The sequence below is a fragment of the Pan paniscus genome, chromosome 12 (assembly GCF_029289425.2).
Source record: "Pan paniscus chromosome 12, NHGRI_mPanPan1-v2.0_pri, whole genome shotgun sequence".
NCBI lineage: Eukaryota > Metazoa > Chordata > Mammalia > Primates > Hominidae > Pan > Pan paniscus.
Genome location: NC_073261.2, coordinates 26,774,365 through 26,800,506, shown reverse-complemented (window position 1 = coordinate 26,800,506; position 26,142 = coordinate 26,774,365). Strand labels below are relative to the sequence as shown.

General features: G+C 44.2%; 1 protein-coding gene across 1 annotated transcript in view; it reads right to left on the bottom strand.

Moving 5' to 3' along the window:
- RFX8 (regulatory factor X8) overlaps nt 1–26,142 on the bottom strand; it is a 77,164-nt gene that overhangs the window by 28,917 nt on the left and 22,105 nt on the right. The window contains 2 exon segments of the mRNA XM_034952027.3: nt 2,850–2,913; nt 24,425–24,511. Coding sequence (XP_034807918.1) covers nt 2,850–2,913; nt 24,425–24,511 — 151 coding nt within the window.

Here is a 26,142-nt window from a genome sequence, read left to right as displayed (position 1 = left end):
TGATCTTTACACAGTATAGAAATGTATCAAAATATCATGCGTATCCAGAAAATATATACATCTATTATACATCAGTCTTTAAAAATCCACCAACTTTTAAATAATAACTGTGTTGAGTGTGGTGGCTCATGCTTGTAATCCCAGAACTTTTGGAGGCTGAGGCAGGACGATTGCCTTGGGCCAGGAGTTCATGACCAGCATGGGCAACATAGTAAGAGCCTGTCTCTACAAAAAATTAAAAAAAAACACACACAAAAAACATTTCTGGGCATGGTGACATACGCCTGTAGTCCTAAATACTCAGGAGGCTGAGGTGAGAAGTTGGCTTGAGCCTAGAAGTTGGAGACTCCAGTGAGCTGTGATCGTGCCACTGCTCTCCAGCCTGGGCAAAAGAGCAAGACCTCGTCTCTAAAAAATAAAACAAATAAATAAATACTGCATAATGACAAATATGTATAAACAAAAGCTATATCTAAAAAATGACCATTGAGAAATTCTATGTGGATTCTTTAGGTATATTAAATGCAGTTTGAGATTTTCGACAGACCCAGGAAATGTCACTGGAGTTACATGCTACCATTCGTCTACTCATTCTTTAGTGAGCACGCGCTAGGTGTCAGCCCCTGGGAGTCTGATGTGTGACACCTTTCCACCATCACCTGCTCCATCAGGCACCATCTGCCTCCCCTGGGTTACTCCATCAATTCTCCTGAATGCCTTTGATCCTTCCTGCATCCTTGAAGGCACTGTTCCCAGAATTATCACCCCCCAAAGCAAATGTATCCTGTTACTCTCCTTCTGAAGATGCCTTGATGGTGCCCCACGGTCTCCTGGGTCAAATCCAAGTTCTCTGCCTAGCATCGACAAGCTCTGTGCCCTCTGGTCCTCTCCACCCACCTCACCCAGTGTGCTGCTCCCCAGCATATGCACGCTGGGTTCCACACACGTTTGTCATCACCTCCCGGCTCCAGTGCAGGCTACACCCTCAAAATGAACACCCTCCTAAGAGAGGAGCCAGTGACCCCCTCCAGGACTAGCTCAAGGATAATATGACAGGCAGAACCAGGCCCCTCCACCCCAAAAATGTCCACGTCCTAATCCCTGGAACCTATGAATATCTTCCCTTGCATGGCAAAGGGACCTTGCAGATGTGATTAAGATTAAAGACCTTGAGATGGGAGGTTTTCCTGCCTTATCCAAGTGGCCTCATGTCATCACAAAGGTGCTTTAGAAAGGGCCACCTTTCCCAGCTGCAGGGAGCCAGAGAGACTGCAGCGTGAGAAGGATCCAGCCTGCCTTTGCTGGCTTTGAAGATGGGGTGGAGGCCGTGAGCCAAGGAATGGGAGTGACCTCTAGAAGCTGGAAAAGGGAAGGAATGGATTCTTCCCTAGAATGTCCAGGAGGAACACGGCTCTGCGAACATGTTGATCTTAGTCTGGTAAGAATGGTGTTGAAATTATGACTTCCAGGGCTGTGTGATAACAAATTTGTGTTGTTTTAAGTCACTGACTTTGTGCTAATTTGTCACAACAACAGTGGGAACCGCACTCTTCAGTGCAGCCCTCTCTAATCACTCTTGCCTCCCACAGCCCCTCTCCCCGACCCCCAATTTGGAGTTCCCAAACCACCCATGGCCTGCACTGCCCACTCGACATGGTACCCATTGTTCCACGTCTATCTTAGCTTCCCGACTACAAAACTGTGTCCTACTTAAGTAGAGGGACTTTGTTTGTTTTTAGCAGTTCTTTCACAACCCATTCAGGCCTCAAGAAGGCTGGTCACTAAACACGTTTATAAAAGGTTATCTGTTCAATGACACTTGTCAACAAGACAGTATCTGTTATGGACAGAATGTTGGTATCCCCCCCGCCCCCCGCAGGGTCATGTGTTAAAACCCTAATCCCGGCTGAGCGTGGGGGCTCACTCCTGTAATCCTAGCATTTTGGGAGGCCAAGGGGGGCAGATCTCTTGGGGTCAGGAGTTCGAGACCAGCCTGGCCAACTTGATGAAACCCTGTCTCTACGAAAAATACAAAAATTAGCCGGCGTGGTTGCAGGCACCTGTAATCCCAACTACTTGGGAGGCTGAGGCAGGAGAATCGCTTGAACCAGCCTGGGCAACAAAACGAGATTCCATCTCAAAACAACAACAACAAAAAACCTCTAATCCCAATGTGATGGTATTTGGAGGTGGGGCCTCTGGGAGTAGTTAGGTCACGAAAGTGGAGCTCTCATGAATGAGATTAGTGCTTGCTCCCTCTCTTTCCACCACGTGAGACACGATGAGGAGTTGTCTGCAACCTGAAAGAGGTCCCTCCGGTAACCTGGCCACGCTGGCACCTGGGACTTCCAGCCTCTGGAACTGTGAGAAATAAATGTTTGTTGTTGAAGCCATCCTGTCAATGGTAATTTGCAGCTCGCACTAAGACAGTATCCAAGTACTATCATATCGTTTTGGCCCACTAAAATAAAATCAACTCATGATGTCATACATTAGTTATTCATAGTTCTGGTGTCCTAATTCAAAGAGCTGTAACTGTAATAGGGAGACACTTCAGACACATTTATTGCCAACAGCCTATATATCCTTTTTAATTTTAGCTGAAGAAACACAGTTAAGCAGGGAATGTGCAGCCAAACAGTAGGTTCCTTAAGGACAGAGACTATGTCTGTCTTGGCACAGCATGTGGAAAGTGGTGGCACTGAACATTCATGGTCAGATGGGTGAATGGTTAGGGGCTACCTAGAGTAAGAACAGTACACACAGAAAAACAGCTGGATCGAATTAAGCAATCACTGGTATTGCTAGGTCTGGGTCTATTATAGTAAATCTATTTGATTAACACTCACTGTTGCTTCTTGTTGGATAATGCTGTTATAATTAGTAGATTTTTCAAAGGCAATGGCATCTCCACTGTGAAGGAACAGAAAACACAGAAGTAATTTTAGCAAGACACCTGTCTCTGAGCAGAAGCACGAAGTTTCTTTTGCAGCAAGGTTATTTGTTTAGGGGTATAACTTTTATTGAAAAACCCTCTGCCATGTTTCTATCCACGAATGGTAATTATCACAAGCTTGGGCTTTAAAAAATTCATCTCTGTAACTGGGACAACCACGCATTTATTTTTAAAGGTTTCTTTCTTTCAGAAGCAAGAATATGATATCGTCATGGGTAGAATTCGCTCCTGTGGGAAAAGAAAAATCATCATGAACGTGAATTCTTATTACTTTTTTATTTTGGTGCATTTTAAATGATCGATACAGAAATGATAATATCCTCTGAATTGATGGATGTAGAAGAACACCTTTACAGAGCAAAGAAACTGGTAATTAATAATAGAGATGTAAATTTCATTTCACCATGCCTCTTGGATTCATATAAGATAATGGAGAAGTTTATACATAATGGAGAACAGACTGGGTCCTATCTATGCAGTACGGTGCATTTTTTCTTTAATCATGGGCATTCGAGAAGCTGTGAGCCCAGTTCACTTGCACCAGGGAATGTCCATTCTCAAGATGCCAGAGGTGGTGGTGTCTCCTCCCACTTCCCCGTCACTCAGCTCCAGAGTTATGGCTGAGCCAAGGGCAGATATGACTTTGATGGGTCCGTCCACTCCAAGTCAGCACACATCCTCATGCCTGATGGTTTCAGCTCTACCTGAACATAAAAAAGAGAAGAGGAAGCCAGCAGCCTCTTGCTGTGCTTCTGGACGCCGGGCAATTGTCGTCCAGGTAAGGAGGACCTGGGAGGAGGTGGGAGTCAGAGGGGAGGTAGAGGAAAATGGCTTTCCTTCCAAATAGGATGGTTCTACGTCCTCCCCAGCCTCTTGAAAGCCCCAGGGGCTCTCTTCTGAAGGTTTGGGTCAGTCCATTCTCCAAACCAAGTCATAGAAAACTGGGCAGAATGCTTGATACCCATCTGATAAATGTTTCCACATAATGTTCTATTTCAAAACAGGGCACATAGATTCAGGGTCTGGACATGAACCCACTAGAAAGGCACTCTTCATCTTTTAATAAGAGTCGTTATCAAAATAGAAATTTTACCTCAGACTTTCCAGTGGCTGCAGGACACAGCATCTGTTCAACCTGAAAGGGTATATGGATAAGCCCTGCACATGCACATAGGGTGATGGGCAATGCTAGAGGAGCCAAAGGCAAATAATTTGGAGTGTCTTAGGAATTCCATTTGTCATGTGTTATGGACTGAGTTGCCTTCTCCTCAAATTCCTACGTTGAAGCCCTAGCCCTCTATGTGACTGTATTTGTAAATAAGATCCTTAAGGAGATAATTAAGGTTAAATGAGGTCATAAGAATAGGGCCTTAATCCAATCCAGGACTGGTGTCTTTATAAGAAGACCAGAGAACTTGCTCTCTTTCTCTCTCTCTCCATGTGAACAAAGAAAAGAACATGTGAAGACACAGCGAGAAGGCGGCTGACTGCAAGCCAGGAAGACAGCCCTCACCAGAAACCAAATTTTGGGGTACCTTGATCTTGGACTTCCAGCTTCCAGAACTGTGAGAAAATAAATTTCTGTTGCTTAAGCCACCCAGTCGGTGGTATTTTGTTATGACAGCCCAAGAGAATGCATCATATCTCAATGATATCTTGGGTAGATGTGACAATTATGCAGTTTCTTCAGGTAAAATTTATAAACAGCCCATTGCCACAGATTCTGGGACATTACAGCAACAAAAACAACAAATAATAAATCAAACTTAGAATAAAGACTAGAATGAAATAAGACAGAAGAAAATATCAGAAGTGAAATTTCACTAAATAAAGGGCTCATAGAAAAGAAATTTAATCAGCAAAATATGGTCATCACTCTTTAGAGATGTCTAAAAATTAGTTGTGAGACTTTCTTCAACTAAATTGGAGGAAGGGCAATTTCTCCCCAATTCCACATTGTGTCAGCATGCTACTGCTAATACGTTTTCTTTGGAAAATGAATGCAAGACCACAATATGAATACACTGAGCTCCATCCATCCATTCATTCATCCATCCATCCATCCAACCAACCATCCATCCATCCATCCATCATCGATCCATCTCTCATTCATTCATCAGTGCCTACTGAATGTCAGGCATTGTGCCAGGCCTTGGTGGATATAGCTGTGATCCAGGGAGACAAGGTCTGTTTTCACAGAGGTTATAGCCTACTGGGGAGGAAAAATGTCACACAAATAATCACTAATCACAAAGATGTTGAGTGAGGGTTATGACAGCTGAAGTGTTGGGTGCTAGGAAAACGTACATCAGGGGGCCATCCTATTCTCTTGTTAGTCCAACAGTGCACATCTCTGTCAATTGGCAGCTTGATGAGCTCAGGAGAGCTGCATTTGTGATCAGTTAGCCTGATCTGGTTGGTGTTCATCACATCACCATATAAGGATAACTTATTAAACAATTTTGAATGGTGACATTGATCCTCATGGGGCATTCCTATAGATACTCAGAAACAGATATTTCAAAGCTAGAATGTCTGGTTTCAGACTTAAAGGAATGACAAGGAAAACTCTCAACTTTATCACTCATCCCTCTCCCTCCACCCTGACTCTGGGAGCTTTGGACTAATGAGGAATGCTCATTACAACTGAGTAATGTTCTCAATCATTTTGAGTTCCTAAATGATACTCCCAAGTTTCTGCCTCTGTTCAATGCAGAATATGGGCTTAATTCAACAGCAATCGAAAAGAAGGTGGCATCACCCTCCTCATCTTTATAGGGAAGCCTGAAGGGACGTGCCTGCCATCACCCTCCTCATCTTTATAGGGAAGCCTGAAGGGACGTGCCTGCCGTGTAGGGGCCCGTGTATAGCAGGAATCCTCACTGGGAGAGCTATGTTACCTTTTAGCATTTAATTGGGAGACTTTATGTATTAACCTAATGGCGAGAAAGAGAAAATATTTCAACCTTATGGAGAGATGGGGTCATCTATGAAAAAGTCCCCATCTCTACCTGGCCGGACAAAGACATTCATCTGTTCAAATGAATGGCAAGGCTGTCTCTTTCCACCTCTGGAATGCCCTAATTTAAGAGACTGGCTTACAACACGGGTCAACATGTAGGTTTAATGACATCATATTTATTTTCTAAAATCACCTAGTTTCTGAGGCCTCTGCAAACAAAGAACCACAAAAATATTCAAGCGACAGGGGATTAGGAGGCAATAACATAGTTGGGCTACAAGGCAGGTGAGCAGAGTTGCTGGAGACCAGCAAGTGGGGATTCATGAGGGTCCACATTCAGGTCACCAGCACCCTGAGGGTCTGGCAGATTCAGAGGAGTGAACACCGCAGGCATTGCCGGGCTTTCATCTGGCAGGCAAGGCTGGACTAGGCTAGAGAGGAAGGTTGTGGTAGACCAGCGCTCCACCAGGGTGCAGTTCCCAATATGGGGCCACCACCCAAGAGCAGGTGCAGGGAGCGTGAGGCCGGAGCAGGCCTGGAGGTGGCCGTTTCAGACAGAAGCCCTGAGTGCCCACCGGGACAGCTTTGTGTCTTTGGGCTCACTGCCCCCTGCGTCATTTCCAGAGTGTGGCTCTGAGTCAGGCCTTTGGGACATTTATCAGGCTGTGATCAAAAGCACAGTCATTGCTAAAATACAGCGCCAAGGAAACCACACACAACATCCAGAGCTGGCCTTGTTGTGAAGGAAGGGCTTCCAGTCCAAAAGGCATCTTCTCCACTTGCTCTCTGAGGCCTGTGATGCTTTAGCAATGCCAAATCACCGAGTTAGAGAAAAACAACAGAGCACAAGGCAGATCGTGACACAGGAGTGACTCCCAGGCGAGTCCGTCCTCAGGTCATTTGCATTCCTTGGGAGCTGCCCCCTTTAGTGACTGCTCCTCAGGGCCCAAGCCAACCCTCACCTAGGATGTTAGGATTTAATAACCACTGGAGGGAAGGGTGGGGTCAGCTGGGGATGGAGGGAGAAGAGCCCAGATGGGGAAGACCGGGGAGGGAGGAGGGCTGAGAATTCCTGCAGCACAATGGAACGGGCCTCCTTGTTCAGCTCTGCAGCTAGCTGGCTATATTGCTTTAAGCAAGTCACATGAAGCGACAGGGCCTCAATTTTGCACCCTGTAAAGGGAAGGATTGGGATTTGGTGACCGCCCCCCAAGACCTTTTCCAGCTCTCACTGGAACACGGGGACTCAGAGGTCCCCCAGGTCTTACACAATGGTCTGAGGGTTCCTTCTGGGCTTCATGCAGGGACAATGGAGGAGGGCCTGGTTTCTTCTGGGCACTGGCAAATTGCCCACTTCACTCAGTACAGTGAAGACACAGACTGAGAACCATGATTTACTTTAATTTTTATGATCAATTTGTCTAAAAAAAGTCAGGCATAGAGAGGACTGAGACACAATTATATAGCACATAACTCATCTTGTTTCTTTAATTTTTCCCATAAAATCTTTCAAATGTAGTGTTAGCTTAATATGCTTTTTGGCATTAACTTTTTTTAGTCTAACTACAATTTGCATTTACATTCTCAGGTTTTGACATCATTTGTCATTACTCCAGACTTTCATTGACATCATTTTGGCATCATAAATTGCCCTCGCAAATCACTCTAACCAGTGGTGAAACAACTTGAAGCAATTACAAAGGTAAGAGGATAAAAATGTAATAAAACCTAATTCATGTACCATACTTGTTCCGTGTCAGATTTCAGAGCAAAGGCACTTCATCTTCCAATCATTAAAGGTTCTCATCGTAACTCTTCCTCAAAGCACATGAAGTAATTATTTTGGTTTTGATTAAGAGGAGATATCTTTGACTTGATGAATATTTTTACATATGTTAAAATAGTAAATATATATATTCACATTGAGACATATGTCATTATAATTTTGAAAAACTAATATAATTTTGATTATACTAATAATATTAATCATTAAAATACACTCAGCACTTACTCATCCTAAATGTGTTACTTGTTTTACCCTAGTTCTCATGAACACCTGTTAGTAAGGTAGATAAGAATTATCCCCAACTTGCAGATGAAGAAGGACAAACAGAATTCACAGAGCTGGAGACCTCGCTCTGACTTCAGAGTAGAATATTACCTATTCTATGATTCTGTCTTTTAAGATGGAATCACGTGTGTGACAAAAAAAAATGTACACAAGAAGCAAAAAGTAAGATATCAATTTTTTGAAACTGAAAATTAACAAGAACAATCTTTCTTTAAAATCTGGTCTTCTGTGTGTTGTGGTTTAGTTGTTTTCTGCATTGGGGCCATTACTGTTATATTACTTAACTGTATCCTGACCCATTCGATTTTATGAACAGTTTAACTGCAAAATGATGACCGAGGGGGAGACCTGTGGAAGTGTGGGAAGTATAAGACATCCACGATCACCTTCTTGAGGCAAAACTCAGCCACTGGGGGTCAAGCTTCACTGGCAGACAGCAAATAGCACGTTGCATTGCACGGGCGTCTGTCTGTTGGAGATGGGCAAGTGAGCGATAAAATGATAACAGTTCCCGATGTGAGAGGTATTCTGAGCGGTACCTCCTTTTAAAACCTTTCCCAAGCAAGGAAGGGTGCAGTCTAGGCTGTTATTCTCCACACATGTATTTTAAGCTGCCAGACAGCAACCAGGTAATACATATTTTTTCGCATCAGCAAGTTCTAACCAGCCTTGAAAACCATAGGGTGGACAAGGCCAAAAAGCGGGTTGCAACTTGGACACCTTATTAGTACCTGAGAGGGAGGTCCTCTGGGGCTCCTCGGAGGCCTTGTGGGGGGCCCTGGCCCCAGGAAGACTCAGCCCCGACTCTCAGCCCCTCCAGGGGCCTTGGCTGCACACACAGAAGGAAAACAGCTTCCTGCTTGGGGCTGGAGAGACCCCTCTGAAAGAACCCCTGGTGTCTGACATCACCAGGCTGTGGTACCATCGCCGCCGGCTCCCTGTGAACCTGCTCGCCGCCAGCGCGGTGCAGCCTGGAAGACGAACCTCTCCCTCTTCTGCTCCGCCGTCTGCACAGCCGCTGTGGACCCGAGGCCCTGCATTCCCCAGGCTCAGGCCCGCCAGGCAGCCCCCTGAGCTCATGGCTGGCAAAAGAACAAAGGCGTGGAAGAACAAAGGCACGGCGTGTTGAAGGCACAGTTTTAGAGGCTTTTTAAAGGCCTTTAATAAGCCGAGTTGAAAAAGCTGACACGGTGAGAGAGGAAAGTGTGTGTGTTTCGGGAGGGATGAGGGCGAGGCTTAGTTTCCACATATCCCCAAGGGAAACCTGAGCCTCCCAATGGCTGATTACAGACTTTACATGACATAGAATGGGGATTCATGTTTGGAAAATGACAACAAATTTATCCTTGAAACAAAACCCAGGGATTTTGCCTAAGAGGTAGAGAATAAAGGTTAATTACAAAGAGCTGTTTCTCCAGATGTGATATAATGCACGCACATATACACACGTACTCACACATACACACACACATTCTCCACTCCCCTGTTCCCCTAGACAATAATAAAATATTTTATACTTTGGCTTGGATTCTTCCATGAATTTCTGAGTCAGCAATTATACCCAGGTCCAAGCCTCAATCTGGTTGCCAACTAAACGGGATTGGAATCTGGGGAGGCCATTCTGCCCTGATAGGGGAGCAGGAAGGGAGGGGGAATGTGCTGGCCTTTGTGAGGTGGTCTTGTTCATATGGCACACATTGCACATTTATGGTCATTTTCATTTAAAAAAATAGCCTCAAGCTGTTCATTTGTTTTAAAAATCAAACCTTGGTCTCTCCTTGGTGAGGACGGATGCTGCCTCTGCATTTTTCAGCACGATTCACCACAATTCCCATCCCACCCCAGTGAAAACGAACGCCCCCACCCGCTGCTCAGCCATCTCTCCAGGTGTCCAGTTAAGTGGACCACCAGCGCCCTGGCTCCCGGCTCTGTCACGACTCCCCTGCTGCATCTGTGGGCACCCTCTTCTCCCCTCCCCAGCAGACGGGTGTGGAGGGAGGAGCGGGATGTGCAGGTTCGGGGACCTGGGAATCAGAATTTCTAAATTTACAGGGCTTAGGGGGCAATATAGAAGCAATAGGGAGGAGATAAGGGCTTATCTTGAGACTACATTTATTTTAATTAGATTCTATGCTTCTTTGGAGTACTTGGTGGTAGTGAGAGATGTCGCCCCTTTGCTACAGTCCTGGTTCATGGCCAAATCTCTCTACGACAATGCTCTTATTGGTGTTTCCATTCCTTTCCTTAACACGAGGTCCAGAAAGAAGAGATAAAGACAATTGAGATGCCCTTGAACAGCCTGTGCACAGCTCAGTGACTCTGAGAACTGATTTGGGAGAGCTTGTATGTTCTACTCTAAGATGGTCCTAGCAAGGCGTGCTCTTTTTAACCACCCTCACCCCCAACCAAAATGAAATTCCAGTTCCTCCCTTAGACAAATACTAGTAGGAGAGTTTTTGTAAATCACTCCTCAATTGCTGCACACATAGAGAAATGGCTGCTTCACCCAGGCATAAAACATTGGGGAAAGACCAACATACTCATCGTAGGTTTGCTAGAGAGCTCGCTTCTGGGTTTTAAACACAATAAAGATCGCATTCATAAAAGTCGTGTGTGAGAACGCACCCTGAGCACACACAGCTGCACACCATGGGGACTGACCACCTCCAGGGGGGCAGCGCTCTGGTCCTCTGTTGGCCGCTGACCTCCTTCTGCTAAGGAGCCCTGCTCTGGTTTTGTTAAAGGCAACGATGCCTGTGCTTCCAGAGGAAAAGCAACTGTGTGCACAGATGAAAATGCCAGGAGAGTGCTTTGAAAGAAAGGAAGGAGTCGCACTCCAACCATGAGAAGAGAGAATGGGTGTCAGCGGAAGAAACCCTGAGACCTCGGACCCTCCAAGAAATGGGCAGGGAAGGGCTGTGGGATACTTCATGGGGCCTGTCATGATGTCTTTTCCTGAATTACAGGATTCTCCTTGATTTATTATTTTTAATTGAAATTCTTATGAAGATAATTGTAGATTTACATGCAGTTGTAAGAAATAATTCAGGCTGGGTGCAGTGGCTCACGCCTGTAATCTCAGCACTTTGGGAGGTTGAGGCAGGAGCATCACTTAAGCCCAGGAGTTGCCCAGCCTGGGCAACACAATAAGACCTGTCTCTTACAAAAAAAATAAAAATAATTAGCCAAGTGCAGTGACTCCCAACTGTCGCCAGCTACTTGGGAGACTGAGGCAGGAGGATCCCTTGAGGCCAGGAGTTCAAGACCAGTGTGGATAACACAACAAGACCCTGTCTCTACAAAAAAACAAAACAAAAAAATAGCCAGGTATGATGGTGCCTGCCTGTGATTTCAGCTACTCAGGAGGCTGAGGCGGGAGGATCATTTGAGCCTAGGCGGTCAAGGCTGCAGTGAGCCATGATCATGCCACGTGACCACACTCCAGCCTGGGCAACAGGTGTTTCAAAAAAAAGGAAAAGAAAAAAAGGAAAAAGAAAGGAAGAGAAAAGAAAAGAAAGAAGGAAGGAAGGAAAGAAATAATTCAGAGAGATCTCTTTTACACCCTGTTTAGTTTCCCCCGAGGGTTACATTTTACAAAAACTGTGGTATAATATCACAACCCAGATACTGACGTTGATACACTCTGCTGATCTTAAATTTCCCAAGTTTTACTTAAATTCCCCAAGTTTTACTTAAATTCATTTGTGTGTATATTTATTTCTACACAATCATATCACCTGTGCAGGTTCATGTATCCACCACCACAAACAACCACATTCATCTCTTGCTTCCCCCACCCCTACGTCATTTCAAAATATTTTATAAATGGACTCATATGCTATATAACTTTTTGGGATTGGAGTTTTTTCCACTCAGCAAAATTCCCTGGAGATTCATTCAAGTTGTGTGTCAATAGTTTGTTCCTCTTTTTTTTTTAATTTTAATTTTTGTGGGTACATAGTAGGTGTATATATTTATGCAGTTCATAAGATATTTTGATATAGGCAATGGGTAATAATCACATTGGGATAAATGGGGTATCGATCACTTCAAGCATTTATCATTTGTGTTACAAACAATACCATTATACTTTTATTTTTTTAATACACAATTAAATTATTATTGACTATCATCAGCTGTTGTGCTAGTGAATATTAGATCTTATTCATTATGTATGTTGTTGCAAATGACAGGATCTCATTCTATTTTACAGCTGAATAGTACTCCACTGTGTATATGTACCACATTTTCTTTATCCATTCATCAGTTGATGGACACTTAGATTGCTTCCAAATAATAGTTTATACCTCTTTATTGTTGAGTAGTGTTCCACAGTATGGATGGATCATAGTTTATTTACAGTCACCTAATGAAGGACATCTAGGCTGATTCCAGTTTTGGGCTATTACACATAAACTTGCTATGAATGTTTGTATGCAAGTTTCTGTGTGGATATAAGTTCTCATGCCTCTGGAATAAATGCCCAAGGTGCAGTTGCTGGTTTGGGTGGTAAATTGTATGTTTGGTTTAATAAGAAACTGCAAAACTGTATTTCAGAGTGGCTAGACCATTTTACCTTCCCATTGTGTGAGTGACCTAGCTTCTCTACATCCTTGCTGGCATGGGGTGCTGTCACTACTTTTTATTTTAGTCAATCTGGTAAGTGTGTAGTGACATCTCATTGTGGTTTTATGTTTTATTTCTTTCTTTCTTTTTGAGACGGAGTTTCACTCTTGTTGCCCAGGCTGGAGTGCAATGGCGTAATCTTGGCTCACTGCAACTTCCGCCTCCTGGGTTCAAGCAATTCTCCTGGCTCAGCCTCCAGAGTAGCTGGGATTACAGGCGCCCGCCACCATGCCAGGCTAATTTTTCATATTTTTAGTAGAGACAGGGTTTCACTATGTTGGTCAGGCTGGTCTTGAACTCCTGACCTCAGGTGATCCGCCTGCCTCAGTCTCCCAAAGTGCTGGGATTACAGGTGTGAGCCACCATGCCCGGCCTCATTGTGGTTTTAATTTGTATTTCCACAGTGACTAATGGACTGAGTGTCCCTTCATGTGCTTATTTACAATTGCTTTATCGTATGTTTATGTCTTTTGCCCATTTTCTAATTGGATTGTTTGTTTCTTCTACTGTTGACTTTTGAGCCTTCTTTCTATATTCTAGATACTAGTCCTTGGTCAGTTACGTGGTTTGCAAATGTTTTCTTCCCATTTGTAGCTTGTCTTTCCCTCCTCTTCACATGGGCTTTCTAAGAGCAAAAGTTTTGATTTTGATGTGGTCCGACTTTACATTTTCTTTTTATGGATCATACTTCTGGTGTCTGGTCTGAGACCTTTTGTGTGCAAGTCCCAGTGATTTTGTCCAAGGTTTTTAAAGTTTAATATTATGTTTTAAATTTAAGTCTACGATCCATTTTGAGTTAATTTTCATATACATTATGAAGATTAGATTGAGGTTCTTTTTTTTTTTTTTTTGCCTGTGGGTTTCTAATTGTTCCAGCACCATTTGTTGAAAAGCAGCCCCTTTCATGGAATTAATTTTGTACCTTTGTCAAAAATCAGTGGAACATATTTGAGTAGATTTTTTTTTTTTTGAGATGGAGTTTCACTTTTGTCACCCGGGCTGGAGTTCAATGGCACAATCTTGGCTTACTGCAACCTCCACCTCCCGGGTTCAAGCGATTCTCCTGTCGGGCTCCCGACATGCTGGAATTACAGGTGTGAGCCACCACGCATAGCCCAGCGGATCTATTTCTGTATCCTCCACTCAGTTCCAGTGATCGGTGTGTCCATGCCGTCACCAGTACCACACCATCCTGATTGCTGTGGCTACACGGTGAGCCTTAATATAAGGGAGAGTGTTCTCCTCCCATTTTATTCCTTTTCATCAAGTTTGTTTGAGCAATTTGCTTTTCCATATAACTTTTTAGAAGACGCTTGTCTATGTCTACAAGAAAATCTTGCTGGGATTTAAAAAAAAAACTCATTGAGAGATAATTCATATACCATACAATTCACCCGTTTAAAGAGTCCAAGTGAATGTTTTTTTTAAAGCATATCCACAGGGTTATGCAGCTGTGCAGAAAAGAGATAACACTGCAGGCCTGAGACTGCTCTCGTAGAAAGCTCTGCTGCCAAGTTTGGCGCTCGGCTAGGGTCTGGGAACTTGGCTCTTGGAGTGTTCCCAGTCAACCATTAGCTGATAAGAGTGGCTCCCTGTGCCTAGACTGTACAAACAATATGGTTTATGCTGAACACCTGCTTTCCTTTTAGGAGTCTATAATGTTGGCATGTGCTAGACATAGGGTGCTTATGTGACCAGCTTTCAATAAAAACTTTAGGTGCCGAGTCGCTAACGGGCTTCCCTGGGAAGAAACCTCAAACACATGTTGCTGCATTTCATTGCTGGGGGAGGAGTGAACTTTGTATGATCCCTCATGGGGGAGGGGAGAGCACACAGGAAGCCTCACAAGGGTTCCACCAGACTCTGCCTCTTTTTCCATCATGATCCTGGGTATCTTTACTGTGTCACTGTCATAAATCTTAGCCATATGTACAATTAAATGCTAAGTCCTGTGAGTCTTTCTACTGGATCTCTGCAAGTGGAGGTGGTCTTGGAGATCCCTAGCGCAGTGGTGAGATTTGCTAGAATAACCTGAATTCACTGAAGTACGGCTCTAGCGTTACTCGAGAAAAAGAAAGGGCAGTTTGATTGTTCAGTGTGCACACATTTAGGATGGTTATGTCTTCCTGGGGGATTGATCCTTTTATCCTTATATAAGGTCCTTGTTATGGTTTGAATATTTGTCCCCTCTGAAACCCATGTTGAAATTTTTTTTTTTTTTTTTTGAGACAGAGTCTTGCTCTGTCGCCCAGGCTGGAGTGCAGTGGCACGATCTTGGCTCACTGCAAGCTCTGCCTCCCAGGTTCATGCCATTCTCCTGCCTCAGCCTTCCGAGTAGCCGGGACTACAGGCGCCCGCCACCACGGCCGGCTAATTTTGTTTTTGTATTTTTAGTAGAGACGGGGTTTCACCGTGTTAGCCAGGATGGTCTTGATCTTCTGACCTCATGATCCGCCTGCCTCGGCCTCCCAAAGTGCTGGGATTACAGGCGTGAGCCACCGCGCCCAGCCCTTGTGTTGAAATTTAATCCTCAATGTGGCAGTATTGAGAGGTGAGGCCTTTAAGAGGTAGGTGATTTGGTCTTGAGGGCCCTGCCCTTAAGAATTCATGGATTCATGGATTAATGGGTTATCATGGGAATGAGACTGGTGGCTTTGTAAAAGAGGGAGAGACCTGAGCCAGCACACTCAGCCCCCTTGCCATGTGATGTCCTGGGCCACCTCAGGACTCTGTAGAGGGTCCCTGTCAGCAAGAAGGCCCTCACCGGATGTGGCCCCTTGAACTTAGACTTCTCAGCCTTCGTAACTGTAAGAAATAAATTCATTTTCCTCGTAAATTACCTAGTTTCAGGTATCCTGTTATAAGCAACAGAAAATGGACTAAGTCAGTCCCTTTTTGTCCCTAGTAATTTTCTTTGCTCTGAAGTCTGCTTTATTAGATATGAACATAGCCACTCCTGCTATCTGTGGATTAATGTTTGCATGTTACATCTTTTCCATCCATTTACTTTCAACCTGCCTATGTCACTGAATTTGAAGTGAGTTTCTTGGCAACAGTACATACTTCAGTCATTTTTTTCTTTTTAAATTCACTCTGCCAGTCTTGTCTTTTGGCTGATTATATAAGATAATTTACATTTAAGGGAATTCTTGGTATGTTAGCACTTAAGTCTGCCATTTTATTACTTGTTTTCTATTTGTTTCCTTTGGTTCTTCTTCTTCTATTTCTCTTTTCTTGCCTTTCTGAGGATTAAACAGCGTTGAGGACTCTATCTTGATTTAATTGTAGTATTTTTGAGTACATCTCTTGGTATAGTTCTCATAGTGGTCACATGAGTATTACAATAGACACACGTGACTTACCACAGTCTGTTGGTGGTGATGTTTCACCACTTTGAGTGAGGTGTGGAAATCTTTTTTCCATTTAGGACTCTTTACCTTCCCCACTTTTAAATATCATTGTCTCAAGTACCAGATGGAGGCCTGATTTTTGTTTCATCAAACATGATTCATAGAACTTGTGATGCAAAGGACAGTGTATTGTATGTATCCCATATTTCTGCTCTTCCCATTGTTTTTTCTCTTCTGATACTCCAACATTCCTTCTATTATCATTTCCTTTCTCTTTGAAAAACTTTCTTTAGCTGATCTCTAAGGGTGAGTCAGCTAGTGGCAAATTTTTTTGGTTTTTCTTTGCCTGGGAATATTTTTATTTCCCTTCCATTCCTGAAAGTAAATTTGCTGGATGTAGAAATTGTGGTTGACAGTTCTTATCTCAGCCCTTGAAACCTTTTGTGCCACTTCCTTCTGGCTTTCTTGGTGGTTTCAATGATAAATGTGTTGCCATTCAAATCACTGTTATAGGTAATGTGTTATTTTTCTGCCTGCTTCCAGGGTTTTATTTTTCCTTTGTTTTTTGTTTTCAAAAGCTTAATTTTCAGAGCCTTTGTGGTGTTGTTTCAGCCTGCTTGGTTTTTCTGGTGCCTCTGGGCCTCCCACTGGTTCCTGCTGGTGCTACCTGAGGAGGGAGAAGGGTTACCCCAGGCTAGACCTTGGGACTTCTCTCCATGAGGGAGGTGCTCCTCCTACTGATGCTCCTGGCGGCCTCTGGGGAGCGGAAGAGTGTCAGTCAGGCTGCAGAACAAAGAGGCTTCCTGGACCAAGAGGCTTGTTGAAGCTGGGTGTCTCTAGGCAGATCGGCTCACACCCTCAGTATCTCTTGGTAGAAAAGGGGCGTCTCAGACCCAGGAAGGAAGGAGAGTATTTTCTCTATTAACCACCCCCAAAATTATTTTGCCTGATATTATTAGAGCAACTCAAGGAAGGAAGAATGAATCTACCTGGGTTGCCTTCTCTTCCTACGTCAGGCTTGGGAAACATTGAGTCTGGGTTTCAGGGTGCAGGGCGGGGGATGCAAGATGCTCTGCTGCGGTGCTGATTGTACAGTCCTGGGTCCCAAACCAGCTCACTCTCTTATCACCACCTTTCAGAGTTTTCCTTTGGTTGCCTCTTGCATTATTTCCAGGGTTTACAGTTGTGCTTAGTGTGGAGGGGCATGGAGAAATAGGTTCATCTTGTCCCAACCAGAAGTCTCCACCATCGTATTTTGACTGATCATATTTTGAAGTATTAGGCACAATCATATAATCAGGCATTCCACTCACTAGTAATATTGGTTCCTAATGTATATATGGTTTGTTTTCAAAAAGTATCTGTGGTAGCTTGTATTACAAATCATGTACAGGGAACAAGGTGGTGTAGATTCACCTTCCTTTCCTGCCTCTAATACAACTACATATTTGGAAATTATTCTACAGACAAGGATAGAAGAGCTCTGAAAGCGGGAAAGAAGAAGGTAGACTGGGTAGAGACGACAGGAGTAGAGAAATGACAATGTGGTGGGTTCCCTGAGTTTTCTTTTTGTCTTCCACACACCCCTGGACTGAGCACTGGAGAAATGTGCAACACAGTCTGTTACGTCAATAGGCGTAGGCATAAAACCCAAAGAAAAGCCTGCACTCTGGCCAAAGGACTAGGAAAGGGAAGGGAAGTCCAGTGGAGACCTAGTAGGGGGCTGCAACCCTCTTTCCACAACCAGGGCATGCACTGGTGACCCATCTGCCCACAGTAGCAGCTTCAGAGTTCTGGTAGACTGACCTCCACGCTCCATACACCCACACCCAGAGCACTGGCAGTCCGGATCAGGATCAGCCTGCCTGCCAGTGCTCTGGGTATGTGTATGTAGCGTCACTACTGTCCACCTGCATGCACAGTAGTGAAGCCGTGGGTCAATTCAATGCCCATTCCACGTGTGGAGCACTGAAATGGCAGGTCATGCTCCCCACATGACAACATTGGCAGAGCCTGATGCCTCCCTCCTTACACCAAGGGGCATAAGGAGACCCAGGCCCAGACACTCTGGCTCTCCCCACTCTCCACAGAAAGTGGTCCATGGAAGTGGGTTGAGCCCCTGCAGGTGGCACCACTAGGGATTAATCAGAAATCTCAGCAGTGCCAGAAGAATGAAGCAGACAAGAATAGCATGCAAAGGCTCAGGAAACTGAGCTGGCATTGGACCCACAGCCCATAAAAGTAGGCCAGAACCTACACACTAAACCTAAACAGGGCAACTGCCTTCTGTCTAAAACAGAAGATTTAAATAGGATCAAGAGTCTCCTAACATAACCAAAATTCCCAGGATACAATGGAAACTCACCCATAATCCCAAAGACCAGGTAAGTCACCATTTGAATGAGAAAAGACAATCAACTGATGCCAAGACTGAGGTGAATCAGATGTTGAATTATCTGACAAGGATTTTCAAGCAGTCATTATAAAAATGCTCCAACAAATAATTGTGAATTCTCTTGAAACAAATGAAAAAATTGAAAACCTCAGCAAAGTCATATAAGTCATACAAAAGAATCAAGTGGAAATTATGCAACTGAAAAATACAATAACTAGAGTAAAAATAATATATGAATACCATGAAAAAATCAAGCAGACTTGATAAAATAAATACATCAAAGTACAGATCAATATGCTTAGAAGCCCTACTGAATGTTTACTGTGTGCCAGATGCTGCACTAAGCATTTTCCCTGTATTAATTAATGTAATCTCACAACAGTCCCATGAAGTAGATACTGTTATCCTTAATTAATGGATGAGGAAACTGAGACACAGAGAGATTGAGTGACCTGCCTAAGATCACACAGCTTACTAGTGGTAGAGCCAGGCAGTCTGTTCCAGTATCTGCTCTTATCCACATGCAGTATTGCATAGTGTGCTGCTGCTTCTTGGGAGAATTAAAATTATTTAAGTCATTCATCTCAATGGGCTGTTTCTTCCAGGGCTGCCACAAAAGCCTCTCCCTAGTCTCTCTAACCTCTACCTCACCTCTGTGTTCAGGTTCCTCTCCTCCCACCCTCCTGCTCACCCACTGAAGTCCACCCTCAGACTTTCTTGCTCCTTGAACTAATCTCTGCCTCGGGCCTTTTGCACAGCCCTTTCCTCTGCCTGGAATGCTTGTTCCAGATCTTCACTTGGCTCCTTGACTGGCACTCTGTTCAAATGGTGTTGTCTCGGGGAGGCCTCTCCATGACTCCATTGTATTGTCTTCAGGCCACATCTCACGATTGTTCCTTTTTTTTTTTGAGACAGGGTCTTGCTCTGTAGCCCAGGCTGGAGTGCAGTGGCATGATCATAGCTCACTGCAGCCTTGACCTCCCGGGCTCAGGTTACTCTCCCACCTCAGCTTCCTGAATAGCTGGGACCACAAGCGCACCACCATGCCCAGCTAATAGTTATATATAAATATATATTAAATATAAAATTTTTAATTTTATATTTTTTGAAGAGATGAGGGTCTTGTTTTATTGCCCAGGCTGGTCTCGAACTCCTGAACTCAAACAATCTGCCCATGTTGGCCTCCCAAAGTGGTGGGATTACAGGCAGGAGCCACTATGCCTGGTCTATTGTCCTTTTTTATTCTTTTTTCCTAACTAAGCTAATAAAAGGAGAGACCTTGTTTATCTTATTCACTGCTATATCACCAGTAGCTAGAACAGGCCTGACTTATTGTAGGAACTCAAATGGCAGATGAGTTATAGAGTTTTCATTACCTGAAAACCAGAGAGATAAACTTATTTATTTTGAGACCTAATTTTTAAGAGGAATTTTTCACACAGGTCCTTATATAATAAAATAGACACTTTTCATCAGTACAGCTCATTAACAACAGTGTACCATTTCTTACACTTGTGCTTTCTAAAATACACTTTTAGTATGTTCTGAATGTGGCATTGGCAGTGAAGTTATCCTTAAATCTTAATGCTTTAAAAAAAAAAAATCTCTTAGTTGGCCAAGACTTTAAAGTTGATCTATTACTTTTGTTTGTTTTTGTTTTTTGTTATTCTTTTTGAGATGGTGTTTCACTCTGTCACCCAGGCTGGAGTGCAGTGGCGCGATCTCGGCTCATTGCAGCCTCCACCTCCCAGGTTCAAGCGATTCTGCTGCCTCAGCCTCCCAAGTAGCTGGGACTACAGGCACGTGCCACCACACCTGGCTAATTTTTGTATTTGTGGTAGAGATGGGGCTTCAGTATGTTGGCCAGGCTGGTCTCGATCTCCTGACCTCGTGATCCACTCGCCTTGGTCTCCCAAAGTGCTGGGATTACAGGCCTGAGCCACCGCTCCCAGCCAAGTTGATCAATTATTAAGTATATGCTGAGCATAGAGTACATGAAAAGCACCTGTTGCTGGCCTTATCTCATGACCAGCCAATGTCACTCTTGCCTTTATCTTTGTCCTCTAGCAGTCCTCCTCTTCCTCACCGATGATAAAGCCTATCTTCCTTCCCCCACAAAGGCCACTCCTAGCCCCTCTCTCTGTGACATCGGAAACAAACAGAGTCCCCGGGACGCTAATGGTCTCTCCCCTCTGAGTGCCGAGTGCCTGCCTAGTTACTTGTTTTCCTGGAGCATGCAGGGCTCTCCAAATTGTCTGTTAGTTAACTGACTGCTAGGTGCCAGGGGGTGGGGGTGGGGGGGCACACAATGGAATGCAGGATCTACATGCAGCCTTTCAGGAGCCTACAGATCAGCAAGTGAGAGAACAAATTCTCACCAGGGACATTCTAACAGTCACTAAAATAAATCTCTCATTATAGCTATTCCTTTTCCTAGCTTCTCTATTTTTGCCAATGTAACTTTTCCATCCCCGTGACTAAGAGATGAATAAGAGATGTAAGAGGAAGAGCTGGTTTGGCGCAGAGCACAGTGACTTTATTTGAGGTTGAGTTTGAGGTTTAGGTGGGACAGGCTTGACTGAATCATCTCTGCTCCCTTCTACTACACTGACTCAACCAACTGCCAGTTCCTGAAGACCCTGCCTCTAAGAGGTCTCTCAGACCTGCCTCCTGTCTGATTCCAGTGCAAATCCGAACAACAGCAGCAGCCCTGGGGCCATCTCCAGGCTCGTCATCCTCTCCTTTCCCAACTATTCTTCTTAAACCGCAATGCTGAATTTTCAGTTCTCCAATAGCTATTTCAGTGCCCACTCTGGGAATATGTCCTTGTTCCTGCAGCTGTAACAAAATACCTTAGACTGGGTACTTTATAAACAAAAGAAGTTTATTTCTCACAGTTCTGGAGGCTGGGAAGTCCAAGATCATGGTGCGGGCAGATTTGGTGTCTGGTAAAAGTTTGCTCTTTGCTTCTTCTTCTTCTTTTTTAACATACTAATTGTATACATTTATGGGGTACATGTGATATTGTGATACATGCATCAGGGTGTTTAGCATATCCATTACCTTAAACACTTATTATTTCTTTGTGTTGGGAACATTTCAAATCTTCTAGATATTTTGAAATACATAATATATCATTAACTATAGTCACCCTACTGGGCTATCAAATACTAGAACTTATTCCTTCTGTCTAACCATATGTTGATATCCATTAATCATTAACCCATCTTTCATTCCTCCCTATTCTCTCCAGCCTCTGGTAACCATTATTCTACTCTTTGCCTCCACAAGATAAACTTATTTTAGCTCTCTCCTATGAGTGAGAACATGCAATATTTGTCTTTCGTGTCTGGCTTATTTAACTTAACATAACAACCTCCAGTTCTTGCTCTTGGCTTCTAAGATGGTACCTTGTTGCTACATCGTCACATGGCAGAAGGCAGAAGGATGACAGAGATGAACACTGTGCCCTCACATGGCAGAAGAGACGAAAGGGCCAGCTAGCTCTCTGAAGCCTCTTTTACAAGGTTATTAATCCCATTCATGAGGGTGGAGCCTTCATGGCCTAATCATCTTGGAAAGGCCCCACCTCTTAAGATTGTTGCATTGGGGATCAGGTTCAATGTGAATTTTGGAAGGACACAAACATTCAAACCATGGCAGGACAGAAACAAACAAAGCTCCATGGTTTCTGCCCTTGTGGATATTCCACCTTATTTCTCAAAGGAAGCCTCCAAAGGACTTGTGGACACCCCCCACTGCCCAGCCTGGTAATCTAGGCCCCCTGAACTTTCCCTCCACATTCATCTTCTTCTACTAGAGCTCCATGCATGCCTGTACAGGACGAAGCCCATGCCTTCATGTACCTTTATCTTTGCTCCTCTAAGCCTGGATGTCCTCTGCACTCCTGCCTCCTTCTCCGACACCACCTGTCAAAATTCTAATCTGTTCTTCATTGCTTCACTCAAAGCCCAACGCCCTTGTAGGCCCTTCATGATCCCCTACCCAAAATGTGTGCTCCACATCTTTGAGTTCTTATGGTGCCTTTTGTACACTTCTGACACTCGTCATGTTATATTTGAGGATCAAAGTAAATGGACATCTTAGCCTCCCTCTTCAGCTATCAGAGAAAAGGGTCCCTGTCTTACCCATACTGGAGGCTCCTCATCTCTCTACCACAGCAGCTGCCTCATACATAGGATGCTTTATACCAAAGGTGACCATATAATTCATTTTAATTTATTGTTCAAACTAGAACACCTTTGAGAGTGAAAGGAGCACAATTAATAATTATGCAGGGCTCCAAGTGAAATTGATATTGTCCTTGGCTACTTGGACATATGGTCATCTTTTTATGCCAAAGAAGGCTCAAAGAGCAGGAATGCTGGTTGTATGGATGGACAGTGGTCAGCATGAAGAAGTGGAAGAAAGAACTTTTCTGTAGCTGGCATTGTTGGGGATGGTCCCATGGGGCAGGTGGTCTCTGAGGTATGTCCAGAAGGTATGGATGGGATTCAGGAAGGTCCCATTAGACAGAGACAAGAAGAAATGGCACTATGGAAGGTTGGATGGTGGGAGCAAAGGTGGACTGCATTTGATATGTTCAGGGAAAAGTAAGTGTGGCTTAAATTATGGTTGATATTGGGGAGAAATAGGCAACACGGTTGGAAAGTGGAGTCAGAAGAAACTTGGCTAACACCAGCCTAGGGTTGGCCTTTATCCAGGAGGTAAGAACAAGCACTCACGTGTTTCTGAGCAGGAAAGAGACAAAGCAAATGTAGAATTTTAGGAGGATTCATCTGGTAGCTGTGTTTAGAGCAGGGAGAGGCTGAGGAGGGGGAGGCCATATGGGATCACTGGAAATAATTTCAGTGTAAGATGACAAAGGATTAAAGGAGATATGGGTTACCAAAAAGAGTGAGTTCAGGAGAACTTAAAGAGAAAAGTTAACAAGGCTTTGGGACCCACGGGGGTCAGGGGTGGCTTTGGAGTGACGCTTTGTATAGGTTCTATCTGTTGGTATCAAGATTGAACTAAGAAAATCAAGGGGCAGAGACAATTTGGAGGAAGAGGCTAAATTTAGATTTCCATATGTTGAGTGTGAGGTACCAGTGGGTCATCGAAGTGGAAATGTCCAGTAGAGAGCCAGGGAGGAATGCCTAGGAGGTGGGCAAGGTCAGGACCAGTGAGAAGGATTCAGGAGTCATCCACCTGCAGGAGGCCATAGGTGAAAGACAAAAGAGGATGAGATGTCTGGGGCCAAACAGTAGGAAGAGTAATGGCGATTATCAAGATGAGATCTCGGGGAGAGCCTAAGCTTAATGGAGAAGGGAAAGAGCAGGAGACCAAGGATTCAGGGCTGGTGGGGGTTGGATGACACAGTCCTGAGGGCTAAAGGAAGCTTTGAGAGAGGTGCCCAATTGTGTCAAATTTTGCAGAAAGGTTGAGAAGGATAGACTCAGCGAAAAATGGCTTTGGCAACTGGATGACACTCAAAATGAGAAATGTCTAAGGAAATGAACCAGAAATGGATTTCTCTGGCCAATGACATTGCCAGAGGCTGACAAAGGGACATTGGTTAAATGTTGATGTGATATGTGTGTTTCCTTAAGGAGGACTTAAAGACAGAACAACCAAAAAGTCAGTTAGATACAACTAAAATATGAATGGTTCTTTTATTTATTAATTTATTATTATTATTACTATTTTGAGACAGGGTCTCACTCTGTCACCCAGGCTGGAATGCAGTGACGCAATCACGGCTCACTGCAGCCTGGACCTTGTCAGGCTCAGGTGATCCTCCCACCTCAGCCTCTCGAGTAGCTGACACTACCGGTGCACAACACCATGCCTGGCTAACTTTTGTATTTTTTAGTAGAGATGGGGTTTTGCCACGTTGCCCAGGCTGGTCTTGAACTACTGAACTCAACTCAAGCGGTTCTTGTGCCCCAGCCTCCCAAAGTGTTGGGATTACAGGCGTGAGCCACCACACTTGGCCTGAACGGTTCTAACATTCACCAGGCTTGTGACCCTAGACCAAAGTGCCAAAATGATAGCTACTAACCTGTGATACCTTTTTTCACCTATCAGGTAGCAATACTGGGCATAGAAGAAAGAGCTTTTCTTGATACAGATTCCATCATAATGATACCTGGAAAAATAAAGGTTGTCTTTAAATTTATGTCTAACTACTGACATGCTTTATGGAAGGCAGAGAATAGGCGAACTAATGAAGACTTGGAGTTCTTCTCCAGGTTTTAGCATTGGCTGCATTTCTCTGGAAAAGCTAATCCTTCAGTCTGACCAAGCTCTGTTATGTAGACAGGCAACTTCATACACTTTCACACATATCAGCCTTGAAATAGGCTTGTGGAGGCTCTCCTCTGCTTGCCTGATGCAGGACACGCTAATCTTAGAGAGATGTGATAGGCAAAGCCTCCTGTTCCCTGCCCTGTCCCCTCAACCACTGCCCCCCGACCCCCCAGCACCCATTAACCTTTTTCAGGTGAAGGGAAAATGACACCAAGGTTCCCTCCACTGAAGTTGTCAGAAACCCAGGAGGGAAGCCAAGAGCCTTCTCTGCAGCCCAGACCTTCCTCCGCTAAGCCCAGGGGACTATAGCAGCTTGTCCCGGCTTCAGACAAAATTTTTTCTAGTTAATTATTGCCCAGTATTAGGTTTGGCAAACACTTCCACTGTCTTCAATTTCTTGGTGAGTGGCAGCCCCCTTTCCTAATTTGGCTTCAATGTCTTCTCACTGATTTCCCCTTGCAATTTAAAACAAGCAACAAATAGCAATAATAATTGAGTGACAATTATGACACAAGGCACTCGATAATACTGGAATTTCTTTTCACGTTAGAAATACAACCTTGGGGCTGGGCGCGGTGGCTCACGCCTGTAATCTCAGCACTTTGGGAGGCTGAGATGGGTGGATCACCTGAGGTCAGGAGTTTGAGACCCGCCTGGCCAACATGATAAAATCCTGTATCTACTAAAAATACAAAAAATAAGCTGGGCGTGGTGGCAGGCGCCTGTAATCCCAGCTACTCGGGAGGCTGAGGCAGGAGAATCGCTTGAATCTGGGAAGCGGAGGTTGCAGTGAGCCATGATCATGCCATTGCACTCCAGCCTGGGCAACAAGGGTGAAACTCCGTCTCAAAAAAAAAAAAAAAAGAAAAGTAATATAGCCTCGGGACCGCACCTCCGGAATATAATTCAAATATGCTAATTTGGTGAACACAGAAACTTTAGTTCAAAGGGTAATTAAAACAGTTCCAAGGCCAGACATGGTGGCTCACGCCTGTAATCCCAGTGCTTTGGGAGGCCAAAGTGGGAGGATCATTTGAGCCCAGGAGTTTGAGACCCACCTGGGCAATTTAGGAAAACCTCGTCTCTAAAAAACATTAAAAACTAGCCAGGCCTGGTGGGACACACCTGCAGTCCTAGCTACTCAGGAGGCTGAAGTGGAAGGACTGCTTGAGCCCAGGGGCTTGAGGCTGCAGTGAGCAACGATTGCAGCATTGCACTCCAGCCTGGGCGACAGTTGCATTATTTGATGTGTGTTAATTATTTAAATATTTCAAGAATGAGACATTTACCTAACTGTAGAACAATAAAAATATATTGTAACCTTCATATTTTAACAAAATTCCGAAGAAAATAGAGGCCAGTGTTTGGTTCTAGCACCAACTCAATGATTTCAGGCACTGGGAATTAATGTGAATTGTGGACACTCTTTGGTAAGAGTTGTTATTTATAGTTTGTTTTGTTTTGCATTTT